Source organism: Leptidea sinapis, chromosome 5, assembly GCF_905404315.1.
Source record: "Leptidea sinapis chromosome 5, ilLepSina1.1, whole genome shotgun sequence".
In the NCBI taxonomy this organism is placed as follows: domain Eukaryota; kingdom Metazoa; phylum Arthropoda; class Insecta; order Lepidoptera; family Pieridae; genus Leptidea; species Leptidea sinapis.
This window is the reverse complement of record NC_066269.1, coordinates 7,027,732-7,043,802: the sequence shown is the minus strand read 5'-3', so window position 1 is coordinate 7,043,802 and position 16,071 is coordinate 7,027,732. Positions and strand designations below refer to the sequence as shown.

Genomic DNA, 16,071 nt, shown 5'->3' with positions numbered 1-16,071 from the left:
TGAAGTGAAAACTTCTTTTAGTATCGTGATTTGAAAGTCGATGAAACGATAAAGCGCTACAGTAAAAAGACACAGACACATAAATTCATACGATTTAACGTAGGAGAAAATGAGATAGGAAGCAGAGTTAAAGAAGAGATGTGTTATGCATGACGGGAGTATATCGTAATATTTACGTTATGCGCAGGACGTATTACTACATAGACACCAGGAGAACATAAATATGGTAGTCGTGATAGTAATGTCTTTCATAACGGTTGAAATCATATGTCATCGTAGCAACATGCTAATTAAATTAATATTAGTAAGAAAATATAGGTTCGGGATAAGGAAACCTATATAATTTATAAGATATGTGTATGGATAGATTACTTATATTATATTGGTAGATTACTTATAACGAAATAGATCGTCCGTCTCAAACATCAGAAAATCCTTTAATTTTAATAAATTTGGGATAGAATATCACACCAGCCTAGTATACCAAAATTTTTGAAGTGAACACTTCTTCAGCATATTTTTTTTGTTAATTTGAAAGTCGATGAAACGAAAAAGAGACTGACACAAATTCGATTTAACGTGGGAGAATAAATGAGATATGAAGCATTATACACTGTTACTTATGGTCAGTTAAGTCATAGTGTGAGTTAGCGTGGTACTCAGTGTTTTGCAAAAGATAGTGAGTAAATTATTTTTTACCATGGTTATGTTCTGAATGCACTTATATCAAGGTGTCGTATATCAAGAACTTCACTAGGTATCATTATCTATACTAGAATAATCATCACTGTCTACTTTCTTCATCTGAACATACTTCTATGTTGAAAGATTTATTTAAATATCCATCTTTTAATAATATTATAATCTTCTAAATTCTGAGCACTAATACGCCGTTCATCGGTAAAATTACTCTTTGATGCATTTCCTACTACATACATCAAAAAAGTCTAAGCAACATGCATGATATTACAAATTTAACATTTATATTATTTAATTTCTAAGTCTTTATCCACTCAAAGAGCAAAGGTATGTAAACTTTTTTGTTATTGATGACATACTGGCTGGTTGTAAAAAAAAATCGATTATGTTTTGTTTTTTTCATAAAATTAAATGAAAGGGAATTTGTTTGAATTCGAGTGCGTCTTTATTGCTACGTTTTATTTTGATTTTATATATTACCAACCATTTAAATAAAGTTAGCGAAAAAATTGAATTGTTAGATATTCTTTACGTCATGGAGCGCCGTCATTTGACGGCAAATGAAATGCAAAGAGCTATAGGGGTGTTGCAAGCGGGAAGTACTTATTCAATCTCAAGTATATCGGCATTTTGGCACAGAAGTGTTATTTGTCGTCTTTGGCAGCGCTACAATTATACAAGGGAACCCGCTGAACAGCATTCAGTAAAAGGAGTACAACCACTCGGCAAGACCGGTACATACAATGACTCCAAGACGCCAGCCGATGTTAACCGCTCAAGAGATAAGTTTGAGGCTACAAAATTCAAGTGGTGTTGATGTAAGTCTCCAAACCGTGCGAAATTGACTGCATGAATACGGCCTACTACCCAATTAGGTGCCCACCGACACGTCACGGGGATCACTCTCGTCGAAATGAATGGTGTATAGAACGCAGAACATAGACCCAGGAAGAATAGGATAAAATTAAGTTTTCCGATGAGTCGCGATTCGGGCTTAGGCCAGATATCAGAAGGGTGCGAGTGTTCCGTCGGCCCGGAAATACTGAAAGGCTCAGGTGCATTCAGAAAGATCATCCATACAGCGGCTCAACAGTTATGGTATGGGGGGGGTATTATGAAGAACAGGCGAACTGAGCTCGTTTTTGTATATGGAAACATGAACGCTGAAAATTACGTTGAGGATATTCTCAGACCGACAAGTTCTGAATAGCAGAGGAGGCCATATTTTGTATTAAATTATCCTATTCTTTCACAATAAATTTATTTTCTTTAGAAATTTCATTTTGTTAAAAAAATGTTTAGTTGCTTATGTACCTTAGTTTCTGTAGTATATTCTAATAGTGTTAATTTCTGTTATTAAAAGAACTTATAAAGACAACAGCTATTCTTTTTACATCATAGGACCCTAAAAATATTATTTTAAAAATAAAATACAACGTTATTATGTGAAAAACCATCCTAAAATTTAAATTAGTACATGTTGCTTAGACTTTTTTGATGTGTGTATTTCTGCCATTTCAATTTTTCCAATGTTCACCTCTATCTCTATATTTTCAATGGAAGCCCAGACCTTTTCACTCGGATTAAGGTCACGGCGATGTGGAGGTAAGTGTGGTGTCTATATAAAAAACACAAGGTGGATAACTTTTTTTTTGTTTGCGGATGACACTTCACACATAATATTCAAAGGGAAAAGAAGCCAAGTTTTTATATGACGAAGTAAACAATGCTCTATCTGACGTCATGTACTGGTTTAGCGCCAAGAACCTAATGTTAAAGAGCAATCAAACGAAATATAAAAATAAAATTTTACGAATCATGTTGACAAAAATTGAAAGTAAACATTTTAAATGCTACATCTACTTTTAATAATATTCTTGGTAGTGGGTAGTTTATTATTACATTTATTTCAGAAATTAGGGTAACAGGGTGAATTGAAGCAAGGAGTATTATCATAATCATTGGAAATTTAATTTCCATACATTTCTACAGCTAATCATTCAAGATCCCCAAAGTTTTCTGTATGGCAGCCTTATCAGCCTTATAACCTGCAACTCAAAAACAACAATTTTATTATTTAAGCTGAAGGACTAGCATTCATAGTCATGAAATTAATAAAAAAACTCAAAGACTTAAATGTCATATTGACAGTTGAAATTATATTATCCTATAAACAAAAACAACAAAATAGAAAATAAGAAAAAATGTATCGCCCCGGTTAAATAAATGGATATCATAATGCTATGCAAAATCTGTCTTGAGAAAACAGGTAATATTTCGATTCTCAGCAAAGGAGATGATGGTATACAATACAACATTAAATTGATACGAGTTTTAAAGGTAAAAGAGGAAGATATTCTTCCTAGCGTAGTGTGTGAGTCATGTGTCAGCGATCTTGATATTGCCTATAGATTTGTTCAGAAATACGACGCGTCTGTACAAACGTTAAAATGTCTGAATTCATCAATACATCTTTACTCCGACATACAATTAAAAAATGAAGCTAGGTGTGACATAGAGAACGAATCAAACGAATTGAAGAGTGAAGAGTTAAGCGACGACCATGACTATCCGAATGACTTCGACAATGATTTGCTATCTGAGTTTCAATCAAGGACAATATTTGAAAATAATGGAGAACCAGTAACACAGACCCATGAGAGTGTTAGAAAGAAGGTTCGGAAAAGAGAAGGTAAAAATCGTGTGCAATGTGTTATTTGTGGCTTGATTACATTAAGTCCTTCCGCTCTCGAGATTCACATGAGAAAACACACTGGAGAGCGGCCATTTTCTTGTGATTTGTGTCACTCCAGATATTCTACAAAGGGTGCTCTTAAGCGTCATTTAGAAGTATATCACTCAGCACACAGAGAGCGTCTATTCACTTGTGAAACTTGTGGCAAAAGCTTTTTTACAAAAAATGATATCATCATACATATCCGCATTCACACAGATGAAAAACCATTTTCTTGCAAGTATTGTTTGAAGAAATTTAAACAGGTTACATCTAGAAATAGGCACCAACTCATCCACACAGGGGAGAAGCCCTATGAATGTGGAATATGTAAGAAAAGATTTGCAGACAAACAACTTCTGGCAAAGCATCAGAGTGTTCACAGCGATGAAAGAAAATTTGCTTGTCAGCTGTGTGGTAAGTCTATGAAAAGTAGAGGGGCGCTGAAAGCTCACATGCATCTTCATACTAATGAGAACAAGAGTATTTGTAACATTTGTGGTTGTACATACTCCAATAAAGGCAATCTAATGATACACATGAAAAGGAAACATTCCCACAAATCAGGAGAATGCACCATATGTTCTAAAACATTTTCTGATTTGGAAGGGCACATGCGCAAGCACACTGGAGAGAAACCATTCACATGCAATGTATGTAACAACTCTTATGCTTTTCAGAGGAGCTTGACTCATCATATATTCCACAAACATCAAAATGCCCAGAAGTTTAAGTGTTCTGTTGGCGATTGTAATAAAATGTTTCCGACAGCCAGTATGCTTGAGTTCCATTTGCTGAAGCAGCACACAAACCATACCCCATATATATGCCAGCATTGTTCTCGAGGATTCTTCCGCACCAGTGACCTCTCCCGTCATCTGAGGATCAGCCACATGGATGTGCAGCTCCAGTCACTTAAGTCAATTAGCAAAGAAATGATCTCAGCATCACAGAGTTAGATTTAGTATAAGTTGTATTTGAGACTGACCTATAATATTAAGAGTTATTCTAGTCCTTAAAATAAAGTAACATAAGATGTATTATGTATTGTACCAAAATGTTGTTTTATTTATATTTTCACTCTCCACTAAAAATAGTTCATTAATCAATTTAGAAGTTGGTCTATGTACTTTGTCTAACAATAAATACTGTTACAATTAAAAATAAACATAATATTACATTTGAATTTGGAATCTGTCATTTTTAAATGATTGTTCATTGAGTCTTCTAATTTTGGCGCCAATACATTGTACGATATTTTGCGATATTAAAATGGAGTGGGGTGATAAAGAGAACCAAATTGCTGAACCAAATTACGATTGGTATTATTAAAATGTTGGTGTACCGGGCTAATAATAGGTACAATGAGACCTCTGTGACAGAAAAAGGTGCTCAAAGCAGCTGTCCAGGCTGTGAAGGCAAAAGATTTTATCTCGGGAAATGAAGATAGCACCTAGAATCATGTTGCGTGTTTTAACTTTTGTGTAAAAGGTATGAAAACATCGACACAAGTGTATCAAGACACCATTCTTGAGAAGGCAGTGAAGCCCTTTAACAACAATGGTCGTTCCAGCAAGAATCGGCGCCGGGTCATAAAGCTCGGTCTACGCAGTCTTGGAAACGAACATTTCAGACTTCATCCAGAGCTGAAGACTGGCGGTCGTCTAATCCCGATCTTAATCCGCTGGATTATGATTTCTGGTCAGTTTAGAGACTACGGCTTGCTCTTAACGCCAAGTAACTTGGAGTCCCTAAAACAATCCGTACGATTGGCCGTAACAAATTTTCTCATGGAAAGAGTGCGTGCTTCTATTGATAACTGGCCCCAGCGTCTAAGGGAATGTATTGCAGCCAATGGAGACCACTTCGAATAAGCTTTTTATATTTTAAATTGTTTTATATTTATGTATTAAACTAAAAACTGTAAAAGAAATAAATGTTTGGCAAGACTAGGATACCTCAAAAGTCTGGCTATAAATATTATTACAACTTACGAAATTGTATAATATTATATTAAAAACTTCGGTTATATCTCGGCAATTAACACATTTTTCGATGTTAATATTAAATCACAATAATGGAATGGGGTTTTAAAGAAAAAAAAATATTATCTGTAATCGCCTTACATAACATGGCTGGAAAGCCGATTTTTCCTGTATCTTTATATATACCAACACATCCTGTATTGAACCATACAAAATCGGGCAGCCGTGTTGTTAAAGCCAGATTTGCTATAATCCTATAAGGACTCAAAAAAAATACAGCGAGATTCCCTACGACTTTTCCCATGCTACACTCTCGCGTATCATCAAAGTCCCGGTCATATCGTCGATATATATAGGACATGCCCTAAATCCCGTTAAAGAGATTGACTCGATCAACATGTTTTTTTTTTATGGAAAAGGAGGAGAATCGAGCGTACGGTCACTTGGTTTTAAGTGATCACCGTCGCTCATACTCTCTCGCAACACCAGAGGAATCACAGGGGCGTTGCCGGCCTCTAAGGAAGGTGTACGTGCTTTTTGGAAGGTACCCATGTCGTATGGTCCCGAAAGTACCGAACAAGGAAGGTCATTCCACAGCTTTGACCGCCACACATCCAAATGGTGGGGATGATATCCTAATTGTAGTGTGTCGTGCGAATTCGGCGGCTAAATCTGTTGAAACAGCTCTTCGGAACACTCCCCGTGATAAATGCTATAAAAGACACACAATGAAGCGACGTCTCTACACAACGCTAGGTGATCACTGGGTCCCGACTTTTCGAGCAGCTGTGCATTGCACGCGGTCAAATGTTCCGGGCTGAGAATGGGGTGTGCCAGACAAGAGATGAGAGCAATACTCCATATGTGGTCGGACCTGCGCTATGTAGAGCGCTAGAATGTCGTGCTCTATTTGTGAAGCCCAGCTTCTTCAAAGCTAATTTGGCTTTGCCCTCCAGATGACCGAGGAATTGGTAATCGCTCAAGATTATCGAGACCCAGTATTCCGATACTAGGCGAATCTTGAAGGGAGGTGTTGTCGAAGAGCAGCGAACGACAAATGAAAAAAAAAAGGGTTTTTTTAGTGATAAAATTTTTTCACTGTTGAAGACCATTATACAAATAAAAAAATAGTAAAATTATACGCTCATAGCTCTAAAAGAGCTTAACTGTGGTGGGAAAAGTGCAAAGTGGTCATCGAGCTTCCTTTTTGGAGAAAAAGGTATGAGGTATTTAGCAGAAGAAGTGGCACCAACGAGGTACTGAACAGTAAGAGCTGAAGATCCCATCCTCGTCATCCCAGATCTGAACCCCTTGGACTACTAATTATGTTTAGTGGTAGAACAAATGGTCTGCTTTTAATGAAGCTCAGAAGTCTCTAGAACAAGTAATTTCCGAATATCCATAGATTCGTAGCCATAGTATATAGCACTGGCGGCGGTGGTTCTATTTCAAGTCAGTGGCATCATTAAGAAAGTCATTTATGTTATAGTAACCTTTACCCCAAACACGTCTTTCTATAATCCTTTTGAATTTCGTAATAAATTTATTTTGAACATTTTCTGGGATCTTGTTGTAAAAGCATATACACCGCCCCACAAACGACTGACTAACTCGACTTGTTCGTGTAGTAAGCATAATAAGTTTATGTTTGTTCCTGGCGTTAAGATTACTGTTATGACAGTTTCTAGAAAATACAGCTATGTGACTATGTACATACATAATTATCAACAATATATTATTGAGAGGCAACATTTCAAAATGTTAAGTTCTTTAAACTTTGCTCTCAATGATTCTTAGGACCTAATTTATAAATATCTATCATTGTAAGTTAGCTAAGCTTAGCTTAGTTGAGATGTTGTTAGGTTAGCTAATTACGTAATAACTTAAGACAAAAAGGACCCTTAAAACGTAGGGACTGAATAAATTGACTGAATTGGTATTACATGGATCTCACAACTTTTTACGGCAGAAGAACCGAGTTGCGAGACTTGTGTTTTTTACAAATTATGCTTTTGATGGAATTAATATGACCAGCTGTTGTAAGCAATATGTCCAACCTGTTGGTGTCAGGGATTCGATACTTAAACACCCCTCTTCCTTTTTATTCCTTTCCCTTCTAAGTTCAGTGGTGTGGAAATCCGCGCTTAATTTCAAATTTGTAGCGTCATGAAGTCAGAAGGGTCCGATTCGAGTGATAGCGATAAAATATCGTGTAACTTTGAAGACTGAAAACCCTTAGTAAAGGTTAAGGATATTATATTGAGAGGGTTATATTTTGAAATTTCCGTTGTACACACACGTTGACATTAAAATTTCAACTATTTTTTAAGTTTAATTATTATGTTTATTTAATATAAGTATTTAACGTCGTATCTCAGGGAAATGTTTTGTTTGACTTTGAGGTAGAACTCTAGGGATATGGAACTCAACCAACTCTAAAGAAATTTATTGATTTTTTTTACTGATTTGATACAAATGGGTCAATATTATGGGTATACACTGACATCAAATAATGCCGTTAATTCCTTGAGAGTTAAGTGCAAGTTGTTTCAGTTTCACGCCGAAACTCGTATATAATTTTTCTCTAATTTTTAATACATATCTTTAATTTTAAAGCAGAATGAAAAAGAATAGAAACAATCCATATTTGTACATTTTTAACACCAATGTGTTCTAAGTGACTTGAAAAAAACATCTTAATTCTGAAATCTCGGATTAAGAAGGTTTTATTCTCATCCAAAGTAGCCAGTACACCAAAACGGCGATTTCATACATAATAATAATAATTTTGTTGAATTGTAAAAAGAGTACAATCAACTGGTCAATTGATCAACGCCGCCCCTGCTCTCCTGAAAAACCAGAGGATCACCGGAACTATGACGATCCATAGGTGGGAGGAAAATCTTTTTTTGAAGGTACCTATGCCGTCTCTACCTGGAAACAATTAAGTCCATACAGTTTTGTTAATTATACATTTCTATGTAGAAGAAAGTTCCTTGAGAATCATACTGTGGACGATTAGACAGACCAGAGATATATTATTATGTACATTAGATCCATTTATTCAAACAAAACAAATCTTTTAACTATATTTACAATACTATGCTTACATTAAATTTAAACAATCGTCACCGGGAGCGTACAAATAATACTGGCAGCATTTCCGCGTTGGATAGCTAGGCTGATTATTATTATGTTGTATTGGATAGTCGAGATAATAAAATGTCGATATTGATTCTCAAATGATTTTAGCTTCAATCTTGTAACTTGATTTCCGTTTCGGTTTGACGTGAAATATTTAAATTTTCCTCACCCGTGGTAAGTTAGTTGGTATTATTATTGATTAAGTTACGAAACGTCAGTTTTTACTCCTATTAAATAATCAGTCGCACAAAATATTCTAGTATTAAAAATTCGATAAATATTATTATTATTTATATCTAAGACACAAGAGTTGCACCCCTGTTCTCTCGCTCTATCTGGCACAGGTAGCGCAGTCCTCTCGCTCACGCCAATTAGACTGTGGCCGTGAGGTGATAGCAACATCTGAGCTGTGAGCCCTAACCGTCACCATTGCGTTCGCCGCTCAGTGTCAGTAGTCAGTAGAGGACGTTAGCCCGCGTCCGCCGAACGCTTTCCTACGCAGTCATCACACGTCTGCGACACTTCGCGCACGCGACGACGATACTGCCTGAGAGCGTGGCGAGTGCACCGTGATGTTTGTGCTGTGATCTAGTGTACTTCACGTGGTAACCAACCTCTTGTGCTCTGGATTGATCGAGTTCACGAAAATGGGTGATGTGAGTACGGATTTCATTGTGTTTTAGCAGCGGACCGCAATCCGCGGTCGGTGCTCTAGTTGTGAACGTTGCCCGCTCGACTGGCACTAGGCTCGACTGCGGCCGGCAGCGTGACTCCGTGCTCCGTAGGTCATCGGCTCGCATTTCTTTGCGCGCACAGTCACGTGTATGATATATCATATAATTGCTTCCATACGCTGTACGTGGTCCAGTTCGGGAATGTATGTCGGCTCCAGAGGCTCAATAGCGATCGACACGACGGTAGAAAGCTTGCTCGAGGTCACGGCTATGCTCGCCGCCCGGAGTCGCCCGCACTGACCGCTTCATTAGATAACTCACCATTTTAAGGTCGAGCTGACGTCGTTGACCGATGGCCGAAGCCGGGAGGCAAGACTCGGCGCTTGGCCCTTAGACACTTCTGTATCCGATCTAAGGTTTGAGCAGCATCCTATAAACAACCTGGAAATAATCATAATAAACACACATTAAATGTGTGTTTCTGACATTCGACATTTTGACTTTTGGTTTCAATGTCAAGGATGTGGTGTTCAATCGATTTTTCTGCTATATCAAAAGTATTTTTCTTATCATTCAGGGATTTATCAAGAAGGCTACGTTGCGATGTCCGGTTGTTGGAATCTCATACTTGCCAAATATAGGTAGATCTATTCCATTTAAAAACTGTATTCTGGGCTAAGAAATCCTAATACGTCAGCGTTCTCCCAATAATGTATCTATTATATATATCATAAATGGTAGGTAGGTATACCTATATTGGCTTATTACAGCTATTGACTTTTAAACATAGTATATTAAATAAGTATTCAGTATAACTTAATGAGAATCACGATATTTCTCTCTGTTGTTCTGTAAATTCAAAAGTACCCTGCGTTCTCACACATTTTACCTATTAGGTGAGTTTCTATATTATCGTTTTAAAATTATGTGACTATTGCTGATAATACAAATAAATAAATAGAAGTATTACTGGTGCAACATACAAACAGATACAATATAATTATAATAATCGTTAATTTTTATAATCCATACCTATCAGTTTATTACATTGAAGGTTTTGAATATCGTACAGCACTTGGTATCGGATCAGCTTTATGTGTTATCAATAAGAACATCTGTTCTAGAATTAATATTAATCCATTTATTTATCACGATGACTCATAGCGAAATATTGTGTTATAACTTATATTGTACAATTATCATCATAAATGTGCAAATAAATGAAAATCATTTCCGATCTTTTCGGTGATAGTCAGGTAAAATTCGAGTGTATTAATATTGTCACGGTCTCTTTACGAATCTGTGTCAGATTGTGAGGTCACCGCGAACCAGTATCTACATAGAGACCCAGACATACTTGGCCATAAATATATCTCACACGGCCACATTGCTAACGGAGTACTGCTAAAGTATATGTACGTATATGTCCCACATATTAAAAGGTTATTTAGTTCTTAGTATCATCGTGTCTTATTATGTTATTTTACTAACTTTTCCGTTTTTATTTTCCAGTCATTAGTGAAAGAGGACCCACTCTCAAGAATCCAGCGGGAGATAATAGAAGTAACGGAGAGAGAGCGCGAGTTCAAGGAGGGACACTTCAGGATCAATAGATTGATGTCGGAATCTACGATTGACGTGAACAAACAAAACGGTCACGTTAACGGGAATGGGATCGACAAGCCAAAAACGTTGAACAGAGCCGTCTCCACGTCCCAGCTGCTCGGACCTATAGCACCCTCGCCTCCCGCCACGCCTACCTTGCTAAGCACCAACGGCTATACGCGAAGATTCACCCCGCAAACAGGAACCAAAGGTTTAATGCAAAGGTTTATCGCAAACAAGGGAAAACTTCCGGTCACATCTCCAGTAGGAGCGACCCCACCGTCCCCGGTCGCCATCCCCGTGGCTCCCGCCTTTCCGCTGACCCCTATAATTCCCATCTTACCACCAGAGGCTATCACGCGGGCACCTGAAGGAAAACCCGTGAGGAAAGGTTTCGTCCCTGTCGAGGAGAAGATCCAAAAGGAACTCCAAGATATGAAAAACAGGGAACACGAACTGAAACGAATGAGGAAGAAATACAAACCTTTCGATCTAGAGCTCAGCGATAATGAAACTGATTCAGAGTCTGAAGACGAAGAGATCCCTCAGCCGGGAAAGTTGAAAGCCACGAAGTCTATAGGAGAATTATACGAAGCTTTGAATGAGGACGTAAGGTCACCCTCACCGAGAAATAGCTCGGGGAACGACTCATTAGGAAGTTTAAAACCTGCCAAATCACTGGCTGAACTTTGTGATCTAGGACCCGGCCAAGAGTTCCTCGCGCCCAGTTCCACACGGCTTATCGCCCAATGGGAGTCTATCATACAGCAGAAGCAAGAAGCGGGCGCAGCATAGTGTTAGGTAACGGAATGAGTAATGTTAAAGTGTATGACGCCAAATTGGATCGAAACAAACTCGTTGGAGCGGAAACGTTAGCGTCGACTGACGGAAGGAGCGTCTCCTGGACGCCGCGGTCGAACTGTAACGGAATGTTTTGAAGGAGCGTGCCGACTGACTGGTATGTCGTGATCGTTCAATTTATCAGCTAACCCGCTAACGGTATACAGAGCTCGATGTCCGCGTGAAACATTTCAATCGCTCGATTTCATATTTTTTCGGCCAATCGATTGTGTAGCAATTAATTTTCTAAAGATCGCGAACAATGCAAATGATGGTAACGATAATTACGTCGCGAAAGCGGCCAATATGTTGTTCGGTTTCACTGCTCGGTGGGAGCTGATGGTTTCAACCCATTGTTTGATAGTTTTGAGGCGCATTCATGAGAACCTCCCGTTTTTACGTCGGCGCTTTCCCGACAGTATTGAGCAGTAATACACACGGTAGTGATGTCGCTTTGTGAGTGGATCTCAAGGATTCACGCGTGCCTTAATTTATTAGTAAGTTCGTTGCTGTAAGTTAATTATTGATTTTTATATTTTTGTATCACATCTTGCCTACTTTATTCCTTTCAAGTGTTATCAGTATTTAAAGGACATCCAAAGTTTATGTCTGAGTGAAAAATATTCAAAGCCAAACATGTTTTAAATTTTAAACAAAAATGAATTCCGAATCAAAATTGAACTTCCTAATTTTTGTGTTGGTAGTTTTCAAACTGCAAGAGAAGCCTTTTTAATTTTAGGTTGAAGCTCAAACATCGGCGTCACGTGGCCTGATGTTGACGAGCGCGGTACGGTACTATACGATTGCCGTACTGCCCCCTCTTCATCTCGTTACGGTGTGTGCACGTACTCATACTACACTGACCTTTTTAGATTTGCATATAACTCGTTGTCTATGGCTAAGTTTAATTGGTAATGATTAAAAAAGAACACGTTTAGGCGAAATTTATTTATTGGAGTTGTTTACTGAATGAGCAGGAACTGCTCGGTGCGCGGGCCACTGACCACCGATCACTTTCAGTTGTAGTGGCGCTGCTAGCGTGGCACGACCACGTTGCGGCCGGCTCGTGCATATTCATTGGTTAATTGAGAAGATACTTTCTATCCGTTTTCGCTCTTCTTGTTTCTGTATTTTACTTTTATCATACTTAAGTATAACAATATTTACTGTCTTCGTTCAATCTGGTTATTCGATTCATGGTAATTTTTTTTTAAGGTCGGTTTCTGTAGATACCTATATCGATGCTGAGAATATAATAGTTTTAAAAGGAATACATTTATATCTAATAATATTGTGATCTGTGTTCAATACTGCTTGTAACAAATCTTTTACTGTAATTTTATCTGTAGTCAACATTACAACTTCGTGCTACAGATAATTAATGTAGAAACAGCACGTCGCAATGTTGTCTATATATTTTTATAAGGCCTTGTTTACTCTTTCTTAAATAAAAGCTGTTCTCGTACCAACTCATACCTATAAAAGGCCGGTTAGTAAGCAGTTTGTAAAGACAGCCTGCCTGTTTGTACGTTTTTAAATGTTGATATAACTTTACAATATATAATTAACGGTAAATACCATTCTATTTCATGAACTCTTGAGTCTAATTGCGGTAACGAGCTGAGATGTTCTTGAGATTTTAGTTAGTAATAGTGTAGTGTGTTAGGGGACTGTAGGTTTCATGAGTTAACTTCGTCAATTATAAAAAATAAACATCGAAGAATTTATATTTAGACCAAACATGGCGACTATAGTTTATTAAAGAATGAATTTAATATTGTTTTAAGCACAAGTAGTCAGTTTGCAAGAATGTAAAGCAGTTTTTATGAATCGAGCCATTGTTTCGATATTACTTTTGATAATTTTTATATAAATGAACTAATTGTGGGTGATACTGATCGAGTGTTCGTTACTGTCTACCATAATAATTATAAATAGTCAATTTATTTTATAGGAATTGTATTATGTTATTAAATATATTCGTGCGTCGTTATCAATGAAATTACGAGCTAATCTAATCAGTGCCAGATACATGCCGATACAATACTTTACCTGCTATTGTTGTTGAAATAATACAAAATATCTAATATTATGTAAATTCTATGTGATATTGAATATTGCCTTATTGTTAAAATGTAATATATTAAATTACCTATACATTATCAAATTGCATACAAATCCCATATATACAAAATGTGCTGTAATATATTGTAATTAATTTATATTTGTTAGGGGTATCGCAATAAATGTTGTCATAAATATTTTTGTGCTGTTTTTTTTGTTCTACCTGCAGTAAGAAAGGTATTTTAGGCAGCATTGCATAATATAAAATACACATTCCTTCCTGTTGTTTGAGATCTTAAGGCAGGCTTCGTCATACTTGCTAAAGGTGATACTAAATGCCAGCGACCTTGAGCGATAGGTGTTCATTTAACGGCTGACCCAGTCTAGCGAAACTTGTATGAAACGTGCAGCCATTGATAGATTGACAGATGACGGGTATAATCTTGTAAAAACGGAGATAGCCGAAATCCAGTACGTTATAAGCAATTACTGCTCGCTTTCAAACTTAGCCGGATTATACTTCGTCGCCAATCGCCATACTATAATTACTATTATTTTAAACTTATGTCAAATGACTGCACGTTTCATACAAAACTAAATTTAAATTTTTACTCACGCAGTCCGCCTCTTATTACGTAGTATTTACATTCTGTTTGGGACGCTCGCCCGGCATCTATGTAACATAGTAGTCTGTATTTCATTTTCATCACAGAGTAATGTTTATGATCAGAGAGAACTTTTACTCATATTTAGTAGTTCATAGACGTCGTGGGCCCATTAAAACATGGTGCAGGGACGCGATGGCTAGTCCATGCCTCATGCTCGTAAATTTACGCTATTTGTGGTGGCTGGATGATGCATTCATCGAGAAATTGGTTGATGTTGTTAAAATTTATTTAAACATACTTGATGGCTAAATGGAATGAGATGAAGGTGTGTGTGTTACATGTACTTCTGGGTCGGCTTAGCCGGCAACGCACCTCTTGAGCCCTGGTGTTGATGTACATGGGTTGTTTCCTCACCCCTCCCCTTCCCGCGAGCCTCTGACCCTATTGCCCCCTCTTATATAAAAAAGGTAAGTTTATCTATTTTAATATTAATGTGATATACATTCACATGTATCGTCCATACTATACAAATTTGAAATTTATGATATTATCTATTAAAATGTAGATTACATAAGATCTGGATTCAAAATAATATTATGAACAAACAAACTCACCCGAGTGCAGTTCGATTATTATAGTACGAAGGCTTTGTTCGAAGATGTATATGTTTTAACATGCAGTTTCCCTCGTTCACTTGGTAACCTTTCGTGTTTTATCTTTGTTTTTTAAATTTGTAATATTTTTAATTTTTCTTTAAACTATGGATCTAGCAGTCATTGCTGTAAACATCATTCTTTAGAGCATTAAAGGGAATATTATGAATGATTTATGCTTAGATTAACGATTGGTCTCCGCTGCGCTCCAACCAGATACCGCACTACCTAAGCACACGGCAACTATGCTTGTGTGCGTATCATCTTGACACTCAATGGCATTTTTCAAATTTTGTGACTTACGCTTCGTGTTATTTTGTGGTGGTCCCAGTGTCTTCCTTATTTTTACAAAATTATACTAAGAGACGGCATTTTAGTTTAAGTTTTTAGCAAAGTTTAACAGAACGTGTGGCACGTCAACGTCACACATTGTTCGTGACTGGATCGAGTACGCCCACTTGAGAGTTGTATTAGATGCCGCAGTTTGAGACTACGCCTGCGGTACCTAGTTCGAGCGCAGTGGAGACCAATCAATAATCTAAGGGAATATATATAAATATAGTAACTATTAGGAGTGTTGGTACGATAGAACATTCAAAGTTGTCGTATGACAATTCAGAAGTTCATATGCACAGCACAGACAGTACCTAAATAATAGCGATGAATGACAAGTGTCAAGTAAGTACATTGTTTAAAGATCGAGTTTAGAATAACAATGAACAAATATCTACACAATTAACGAGCTGTCACTGTCAATACGAGCAACATAAATTATTCATTCATAAATAGGCCCGACAGACGCTTTTGTGTACATAATAAATAAAATGCTATTTTTTTATGACTTTATCAATAATATTTCTTAACATCAAGAACTATTCCGTAAAATATACTCCCTGTTGTACTAATAATGAATTTGCTTCACAGCAGAACTGTCAAACCATGCGTCAATAAATTCTCTCGTAGAAAATATGTGCATACAAAACAAATATTGGAAATAAAAATATTTATCGAAATAAAAACTATCCCATACCTCAAGTTGGACTAAACTGCACTCCATGAAGTAAT

General features: G+C 37.1%; 2 protein-coding genes across 2 annotated transcripts; both read left to right on the top strand.

The window, feature by feature from the left end:
- Nucleotides 1-2,873: 2,873 nt before the first annotated feature.
- Nucleotides 2,874-4,491, top strand: LOC126964521 (zinc finger protein OZF-like). Its single transcript, XM_050807698.1, has one exon. It carries the CDS (start codon nt 2,926-2,928, stop codon nt 4,390-4,392), a length of 1,467 nt encoding a protein of 488 aa, XP_050663655.1. The 5' UTR covers nt 2,874-2,925; the 3' UTR covers nt 4,393-4,491.
- Nucleotides 4,492-8,990: 4,499 nt separating this feature from the next.
- Nucleotides 8,991-13,944, top strand: LOC126964557 (uncharacterized). The gene is made up of 2 exons (XM_050807752.1): nt 8,991-9,218; nt 10,749-13,944. Exons 1-2 carry the CDS (start codon nt 9,210-9,212, stop codon nt 11,634-11,636), a joined length of 897 nt encoding a protein of 298 aa, XP_050663709.1. The 5' UTR covers nt 8,991-9,209; the 3' UTR covers nt 11,637-13,944.
- Nucleotides 13,945-16,071: the final 2,127 nt, after the last annotated feature.